Genomic DNA, 10000 nt, shown 5'->3' on the forward strand with positions numbered 1-10000 from the left:
TTTCGCATGTGAATTTTCAGGCTTGGGGGAGATGTCGCTTTAAAGGATTGGACGAGGTGGTGGAATGAGACTACGCTGAAATGAACCTAAAAGGACTTAATGAGGCCAAAGACAGCATGGGGAGTTTGACCTTCCACTGAACACACCCACCCACACACCCACACACACATACCCACACACACACACATACCCACACACACACACACACCCACACACACACCCACACACACGAGCGAGCTTCTGTAGGCAGTCACTACCCTTCTATAGATGACATTTTGGTGGTGTGTGCGTGCATGTGTGCGTGCGTGTGTGTGTGTGTGTGTGTGTGTGTGTGGGTGTGGGTGTGGGTGCGTGTGTGCGTGTATGTGTGCGTGTGTGTGGGTGTGTGTATGTGTGCGTGTGTGTGGGTGCGTGTGTGTGGGTGTGCATGTGTGTGTGGGTGTGTGTGTGTGTGTATGTGTGCGTGGGTGTGTGGGTGTGTGCGTGCCTGCGTGTGTGTGTGTGTGTGTGTGTGTGTGTGTGTGTGTAGGTGCGTGCGTGTGTGCGTGCGTGTGTGGGTGTGTGCGTGTGTATGTGTGCGTGCGTGTGTGGGTGTGTGCGTGTGTATGTGTGTGTGTGTGTGTGTGTGTGTGTGTGTGTGTGTGAGTGAGAGAGAGAGACTGAGGTTCCTTTCCTCACATTGCCACCGCACTCTGATGTACATCACTGTTTTTTACCTGGTTTTATGCTAGTCTCCATTATTTTGTGTTATATGCATTTACAAGATGGCTTAAAAATTTACAGACCTGACTTTATAGCTTAATTATACTTCCCTCCTACAAATTTTATAGTGCATAGTCATATTGGAGTTGAAAGAGAAGTATTTTCAATATTGCTATGATATTTCATAATATAACTGGTAGTACACAATTGCAACTACCTAAAAGGCAGAGCTGGAAGTGTATATAAAAACTAAAACGGCTAAACATGACTGCCCCCGAGAGGGCGGGGCGTACCATGCGTTCGTAGGGGTCCTCTGTCTCAGCCGCCTTGTCCAGCAGCTCGGTGTACTCCAGCTCCTCACACATGTGCTGCAGGGTGTTGAGTGGTTCGTTCAGCTCCACGGGCATGGCCACCTTGGACAGGTCCTTGCCGATGTTGTTCTTCAGGATGTTCCACAGGTTGACACTGGAGGTGCTCGGGGAGGGTGCGGGCAGGCACGTGCGTCGCCCGTTACGGAACGCACCCCCAGCCAGGTCTCCGTTGGGCACTGCGGGGACAGCATGCACGGGGCATCAGCTTGGCGGGGGAGCCTGGGAGACCACACGTAAGTCTGCCGTGTAAGACAGCCGCACCCTAGGGACGGAGCGCAAAGCTTTTCTTGGCTAAGCGTGTTATTCTGCTGCGCTCGTGAGGCGTGTTGGCTGAGAGCTCCATGAGGAGCAAGACGTGAGCATAACCCTGCTATAGCTATCGGAGAGGCCCAGATTCCCCTGCAAGTGAAACACAGGCCATATATCATAGCAGCATAACACACCCCATACATCGTTACAGCATAACACCCCATACATCATTACATCCTAATGCTACATGCATCATTACAGCGTAATGCCCCATACATCATTACAGTGTAACGCCCCATACATCGTTACAGCCTAACGCCCCATACATCGTTACAGCCTAACGCCCCATACATCGCTACAGCATAACGCCCCATACATCGTTCCAGCCTAACTGCTAAAGAAAATCTTTAAGCAATCTTTACTGTTAAAGAAAATCTTTAGCAGTGGTCCAAGTGATTAAAGTAATAAACAAAGAGTGATTAGACGAATAACTAGAGATTGATTAGATCCATACATCATTACAGCATCATGCTACATACATCGTTACAGCGTGATGCTACATACATCGTTACAGCCTAACTCCCCATACATCGTTATAACATAACGCCCCATACATCGTTACAGCGTCACACTACATACATCGTTACAACGTAATGCCCCATACATCGTTACAGCGTAACGCCCCATACATCGTTACAGCGTAACGCCCCATACATCATTACAGCCTAACACTCCATACATCGTTACAGCGTCACGGCCCATACATCGTTACAGTGTTACTCTACATACATCGTTACAGCGTCACGCTACATACATCATTACAGTGTCACGCTACATACATTGTTACAGCACAATGCCCCATACATCATTACAACGTAACGCCCATACATTGTTACAGCCTAACGCCCCATACATCGTTACAGCCTAACGCCCCATACATCGCTACAGCGTAACACCCCATACATCGTTACAGCCTAACTGTGATTAGGCTGTATGTGTCCAAGTGATTAAAGTAATAAACAAAGAGTGATTAGACGAATAACTAGAGATTGATTAGATCCATACATCATTACAGCATCACGCTACATACATCGTTACAGCGTGATGCTACATACATCGTTACAGCCTAACGCCCCATACATCGTTATAGCATAACGTCCCATACATCGTTACAGCGTCACGCTACATACATCGTTACAACGTAATACCCCATACATCGTTACAGCGTAACGCCCCATACATCATTACAGCCTAACACTCCATACATCGTTACAGCGTCACGGCCCATACATCGTTACAGCCTAACGCTACATACATGGTTACAGCATAACGCCCTATACATCATTATAGCCTAACACTCCATACATCGTTACAGCGTCACGTCCCATACATCGTTACAGTGTTACTCTACATACATCGTTACAGCGTCACGCTACATACGTCGTTACAGCGTCACGCTACATACATTGTTACAGCATAATGCCCCATACATCATTACAGCGTAACGCCCATACATTATTACAGCCTAACGCCCCATATATTGTTACAGTGTAACGCCCCATACATCGTTACAGCCTAACGCCCCATACATCGTTACAGCGTAACGCCCCATACATCGTTATAGTGTAATGCTACATACATCTCAGTTTTCAACAAGCACATGATGCTGCTGTACTAGGTAAAGAGAGTCACGCTACATACCTCGTTACAGCGTCACGCTACATACATTGTTACAGCATAATGCCCCATACATCATTACAACGTAACGCCCATACATTATTACAGCCTAACGCCCCATACATCGTTACAGCCTAACGCCCCATACATCGTTATAGCATAATGCTACATACATCTCAGTTTTCAACAAGCACATGATGCTGCTGTACTAGGTAAAGAGAGTCATATATGAAATCTAATGCCGAGTTCAGGTCCCACTCATGGCTACACAGATTCTGCATGACTGAAAGCTCCCAACTCTGCAATGATGAGCAGATCATTCTCAAATGATGAGGTTTTCATATCAACTGGACCACTGACAGATCAGAAAGTGCCCCATAGAAAATCTTTAGCAGTGGTCCAAGTGATTAAAGTAATAAACAAAGAGTGATTAGACGAATAACTAGAGATTGATTAGAGTAATAACCTGACGCTAATTAGTTCAATAACAAGACAGTGATTAGAGTAATAACAAGAGAATGATCAGAATAATGGAGCAATACATGATTTATTGGCCAAGTTCTGTTTCTAGACTGGGTTGGATTTAGGAAAGAGCCATTTTCTATAGACTCAAACCTCAGCTGAGCTCAGACTTTTAAGGGGTTTTAAAGTTGGCTCTCCCAGTATTGGGTTAAAGGGCCTGCTTCACATGCAGTAGTTCAGGGGTTAAGGTTTGTGTGTGTGTGTGTGTGTGTGTGTGTGTGTGTATGTGTGTGTGTGTCTATTGGCCCCTCCATCACATAAGTGACCTTCTCTAATGGACGTGAGTACTCTGGATCAAGGAGGAAGGGGTGGAAGAGATAGAAAGAGAGAGAGGGAGAGAAAAGGATGAGAGAGGAGTAGCGCTTACTTTGTTGGGAAATGTTATCGGTGACGCTGGCATTGTCCTCTGAAATGTTATCACTGACATCACTGACATAGGACTCATCATCAGAGGCCTGGGGGAGAGAGAAGGAGAGCGAGAGAAAGACAGAGAGGGAGTGACAGAGAGAATCGGAGTGAGAGGAGAGAGAGAGAGAAAGAGAGAGAGAGAGAGAGAGAGAGAGAGAGAGAGAGAGAGAGAGAGAGAGAGGGAGGCTGCTTTAAGTTACCGTGATGCTCTAAAACACTGTGTTACTTAAAAACCTCCTGCATACTCCCTTTGTGCCTCGCTCCCTTTCACAATGTGTGCGTTGGTACGTGTGCTGACTGTGTTGTGTATGCGCAGCGTGTGCGTTGGTGCATGTGCTGACTGTGTTGTGTATACGCAGCGTGTGCGTTGGTACGTGCGCTGACTGTGTTGTGTATGCGCAGCGTGTGCGTTGGTGCATGTGCTGACTGTGTTGTGAATGCGCAGCGTGTGCGTTGGGGCATGCGCTGACTGTGTTGTATATACGCAGTGTGTGCGTTGGTGCATGTGCTGACTGTGCTGTGTATATGCAGCGTGTGCGTTGGGGCATGTGCTGACTGTGTTGTGTATGCGCAGCGTGTGCGTTGGGGCATGTGCTGACTGTTGTGTATTTGCAGCGTGTGCGTTGGGGCATGTGCTGACTGTGTTGTGTATGCGCAGTGTGTGCGTTGGGGCATGTGCTGACTGTGTTGTGTATGCGCAGCGTGTGCGTTGGGGCATGTGCTGACTGTGTTGTGTATTTGCAGCATGTGCGTTGGGGCATGTGCTAACTGTGTTGTGTATACGCAGCGTGTGCGTTGGTGCATGTGCTGACTGTGTTGTGTATTTGCAGCGTGTGCGTTGGTGCATCTACTGTCTTGAGCCGTGGATCTGCAGTACAGTCACCCACTGCAGCTTTTCTCCCAATATACTGACCTAATCAGTGGTGCCTGAGAACTTACATAGCAATACATTACACCAGCAGAACACACACACACACGCGCGCGTGCGCACACACACTCAAAGATCATTAAAGCCTACCAGAGTAAACATGGCCCAACACGTTTCCACAAATAAGTGATATGCTTCTCCTTTCAGCGCACAGACACCGAGGCCTACTTGACCTTCACAACATCACAATCAATCTCCTCAACCCTTTAGCACTGGGTGATGTCATAGGCTCCAGTGACCAGACCCCTTACCTCGTTCTCCGACGAGCTGGCTGACAGCAGCACTTCCTGTGCGTCGAAGAACTCGGAGACCGACTCAGACATGGAGAGCCTGCTCTCATTGGAGGCCTGCTGTGTGAGTGGGATCCCCACGTGGATGGGGTCGCTAGCCTGCCACACACACCAACATACCAAACACCCCAACATGCCACACACGCATTCACAAATGCCTCTGTGAACTTTGGCCTATAGAAGAAGGGTACAAACCGGTACCACCTCCATCTTCAATCAGAAAGTCTGAATGAGTTACCATACTAAACAGGAGGGCACCCAGATATGGCTTGCTATGAATTTTGGGTAATGCGTGAACTTCAGTGAACTGTGTCTATGGATGTTGGCTAGGGGTTTAGGACAACATCAAGTGGTTGGTAGCGTCATTCGGCACTTACCTCATCGGGACTGCTGATGATGTTGACGCTGACCACCTGCTCTGACAGCACAGACTCCGAGTGGATGCGATTCAGCCGAGTCTTCAGGTCTGCGTTCTGGGACAGGGCCTGAACGAACATGGCAACACAAATGACAACACGCAGAGTGAAGCAGAGTGATGTTCAGAGTGATATATAGAGTGATGTTTAGAGTGATATATATAGTGATGTTCAGAGTGATATATAGAGTGATGTTTAGAGTGATATATAGAGTGATGTTCAGTGATATATAGAGTGATGTTTAGAGTGATATATAGAGTGATGTTCAGAGTGATATATAGAGTGATATATAGAGTGATGTTCAGAGCTATGGGTTTGCTGCCTCTCAGTGAGGGTAGATATGAAAACATCCTGCATAAGTCATCCCATTGTGCTGGAACTGACACATCCGATCAGGGACTGACCTGTCATCGTCATATATGACCAGCACCGAACGAGCACAAGCATACACACTCATTCAGGCAGATACACAACTCAACCTCTTACAATGAACAGTAAGAGAACTTGATGTGTCTCAAGGTGATGTGTCTCAAGGCCAAAATAAATGTTAGCGCTATTTTGAAATTTGTGGCTTACGAAAGTAATTATTGCATCTTATGGGGAAGGTTCCTCTGCTTAAGTGTTGACAAGTGTTGGTTAGTGCACTCTTTGTTTCTCCTTAATCCCAGTAACATTTAATCTTATATTCAATTATGCTAACAAAGATAAAACAGCGCTTGTGGAGAATAATCTGCTCTTACCCTGTCACCTAAAAGCTATTTCATTCATTAACCTATTTTTAAACCACTACCAATCCAAAGCAATTAGACAGGACATCTACACCGAACAATGCCATTGCGCTTTTTGCACTCAGTCTTTCATTTTAACCGGCCTCTATCTAAATTTTATTTCATATAATCACATTGTAAAGCTTCACTTTCGGGGTTCTAAAGCCCTCTGCTGTCCATGGTTGCTGTAGAGACAGTAACCGTGACAGCAGAGTGAGGAGATCGGACTGGACCTGTGAAAGAGAGTTCCGCAGGGTCACGATCTGAGCCGACTGGCTGGTTTGCTCATGCTCCAACAACACCTGCTTGATCTTCTCCTTCTCTATGGCCACCGTGTTAAAGGCAGACTTCAGCAGGGAATGTACTATAACACAGCAAATAATGTCATTATTTAGAGAAAGGTGGCAGTGATGTTTTGTACTGGGTGAGAGGAGTGTCTAGATGAGGTCAACTCGTGTGCTTACCTTTCTGAGCGATGACGCAGAAGTCCTCCTGCAGTTTCATGTAATCGCTGGCACACTCCATGCTGTCGGTCAGGCGGGTGCTGGAGGTCTTGTAATCAGCAAGCTCGGCGCACAGGTTGGGGTTGGAGGAATGGAGTCGTACTGGAGACAGACTGGTGCTCAGAGGTACCTGCAGAGCGCACGCACACACACGCACGCACGCGCGCGCGCGCACACACACACACACACACACACACACACACACACACACACATTAGTGGGAAGCACACCAACCGTCCTGGATAACAGAGACCTGGAGAACCACAGAGGCACACAGGGCAGAAACGTCTGCTTGAGGTTGGGGTTGAACACCCTCATAAATCTCCTAAATTATGCAAGCTTTTGTTTTCCACTTTTGTTTATCCACATATCCACAGAATTAAATAAACCATACATGTGGTTTAATTCAAAAATCCCATAATCAAGATGGAGGATTGTCCTCCATAATAACAACCTGTTTCCCAAACCCAGATTAACCTTAAAACAAGTTTAAACAGAATTTCCCAGTGGTGATTCCCCAACTGGCACTGTAATTTAATCCATGAGCAGGCTTAATCCAGGTTTGGGAAATGAGTTTTATGAGTTATTCACAGTACTAAGGCAGAGTCCAGGCAAATCCGGGCACTAAGCCCCACAACTACAGCTCATTCACAATAAAGCCTTTATGAAGTGCCACAACTATCAGAATAAGAGAAGCCAATAAGACACCCAGTGAGCCGCAGCTCAGGCTTGGTCTAGTGAACTCTGCAGTACTGTGTGTAACTGTGGTACACGATGCAGGAGTCGACACATGCACCCGTCCTTTGTGGTTGAGAGCAGCCCTGGAGCCAAGATTGTCCCCGTTTCAGCTGTCTTCAGTTGGCCACTTACTGAAGACAGGGAAGAAATAGGAGAACGCCTAAACTTCACTACATTTATGCAAATGGCCGCATGAGGTGAAGCTCATATCTGAAGATTGATTTTTTTAAAAAAAGAGTTATCAGAACAAGTTAAAGCCGTAAACCATACCCTACAGCTTTGTGTAGTACTAAAAATTGTATAAATATCAGCTAGTCCTAAATTTAGATTTAGATTTGAATGTAAGTTCTCCCAGCAACATGCTTTACCTGCTCTACAGTTGCTTATACACTTGCTTATTTGCTTCCTGACCCTCTGACATACTGACATACTGCAGACCTAGAGACAGAAGCAGAAGACATCCTGAAGATCCAATTTTGTCTATCTTGTCCATTTTGCTATTTTTTTGTGCAGCGCATAATAAATTTGAACACTGCCAGGTTGAGATTGACCTGCCACCCTACAATATCCAGCCAAAAGTGGCTCTGTGCTCAGAAAGTGACTCTAGCTGGGCATTTCTAAACGTCTGGTGACCATTCTTTCATTAACATTTCTAAGCCAAGGACGAGGCTCTGGCTATGTTTCAACTTCTCACCACAGAGACCTTTGGGGCAAGTTGGAAACATGAAATTGCTTCAGGAATGTGAAGAAATATGTGAGATTGCTTCAGGCTGCCCAAGAGTTGATGTCTTGCACTGACAGAACAGAAGACTATCAGCAGGACGAGGGTCATACTTACTTTAGCGCGTGACTGGGGCAGTGTGTGAACCTGAGAGCAGGTGACAAAGCCAAGCAACACACATTTAAGTCCCTACAGCACTGCAGCCTGGCCTGTCATTGGTCCAGGAAACAGTTTACCAAGTAACGTACTGTTCTATTCAACAACACTTTGGCATGTGGTGTGTTCATTATCAAACACTTTACAGAAAGCCTCTTATAGGTTATATGTTAATTCATATCAATTAAATTGTATGTAAGTACATGCTTACAACATACATTCTTCAAAGTAGCCTTACAAAAAAAAGCTCTGAAGAACAATTCAAAGGTGACAGCAGCAAGGAGAAACTCCCTTATGGACAGAGAAAATGACATTCTGCCAACTGTATTAAACCAAGTTAGCAAGAAGTTAACTCGTTCAACCAGGTGATTTCCAGGCTGTGTTTGAAATAGCCTACTACAGACTACTTGCATACTGATTGGCCCATAAATCAGTACACTGTTTGCAATAAGCAACCAAAATACATTTTTCCAGTACACAAAAGATTCCTGGAAAATTCCAGCATGTGACCGTATCCTTCTTCATGGTGTACTGCATCCTGTCATGCAATGGTGGCGGAAAATCTTTCCCAAGTGGGCGGAACTTTCATACCTTCATGTGACCTTGTAGGATATTTTGTGGTTACTTCTATGGGGACTAGTATCCAGTATCCAGTATGCACTGAGTGCAGTATGCAGTGTACAGTATGTAGTAGGCTAATTTGAACAGAGCCACAGTCTTTGGTCGTTCCTGAGCACTAGCAATTCCAGTATGGAGCCAGACCCTCCAGAACAGTCTGCATGGTTCCTTAGAGACCAACCCAGAAAGATGAACATTTTCTCAGGCTGGCTGGGGATAATGGCAGAGTCTCCATCTCCAGATTAATCTTTTATTTACAAAACAGGCTGAAAATGTGATTAATAAAATGTAGTACAAAATGTATGACCATGGTGTAAAGACTGGGAGGATTCTGGAAAATGAGTTACACCAAAAGACAGCAAATCAGTTTATAGCACAAATCATTGACGGATCGGGTATCAAACATGTGGATCACTCACGGATAAAGTGTTTTTTTAAAACTTGTACTCTAAGCTTTATGGTTCAGAACCACTTGAGTAGGTGAGTGTCTGCTGGAGTCGGTTTTTTAAAACATAAGTCCTCCCTTAGTTGATGCTGAAACAGCAAAACAACTTTTTTCCACTTTTCTACAGAAGAAATTCTGTCCGATCTCACTCCTTAATGTAGATTGTAAAATCCTTCCTAAAATGCTTGCTCATAAACTAGAAGATATTTAACCCTCAATTATATCAATTATATGCTCAAACCAGGATGTATTAAACATAGGCCACTGTACTTTAATACACATTGATTATTCAATCTTCCTTATGGTCCCATGTCATCTTGATGTCTTGGAGATATTACTATTGCTAGATGCTGAGAAGGCATTTGACCGTGTGAAGTGGGATTATCTCTTTCATACACTGAGAAAATTTGGTCTTGGCCCAAAACGTATGAGATGGATCGAAGTTCTTTACACGTAACCTAATGCAGCAATACGTACAAATAGCACTTT

At 45.3% G+C, this 10000-nt stretch overlaps 1 protein-coding gene across 7 annotated transcripts in view; it reads right to left on the bottom strand.

Annotated features, from left to right (window-relative positions):
* osbpl6 (oxysterol binding protein-like 6) overlaps nt 1-10000 on the bottom strand; it is a 43830-nt gene that overhangs the window by 10363 nt on the left and 23467 nt on the right. For 6 of the 7 annotated variants that reach the window (XM_035535841.1, XM_035535847.1, XM_035535838.1 and 3 more), the window contains 6 exons: nt 6795-6963; nt 6564-6694; nt 5525-5632; nt 5109-5246; nt 3889-3976; nt 996-1249 (listed from right to left, as the gene is read on the bottom strand). In XM_035535841.1, coding sequence (XP_035391734.1) covers nt 996-1249; nt 3889-3976; nt 5109-5246; nt 5525-5632; nt 6564-6694; nt 6795-6963 — 888 coding nt within the window. Of the gene's footprint in view, nt 1-995; nt 1250-3888; nt 3977-5108; nt 5247-5524; nt 5633-6563; nt 6695-6794; nt 6964-8409; nt 8440-10000 lie in introns of all 7 variants that reach the window. The other variant, XM_035535849.1, reaches the window with a different exon arrangement.

Source organism: Electrophorus electricus, chromosome 2, assembly GCF_013358815.1.
Source record: "Electrophorus electricus isolate fEleEle1 chromosome 2, fEleEle1.pri, whole genome shotgun sequence".
Lineage (NCBI taxonomy): Eukaryota > Metazoa > Chordata > Actinopteri > Gymnotiformes > Gymnotidae > Electrophorus > Electrophorus electricus.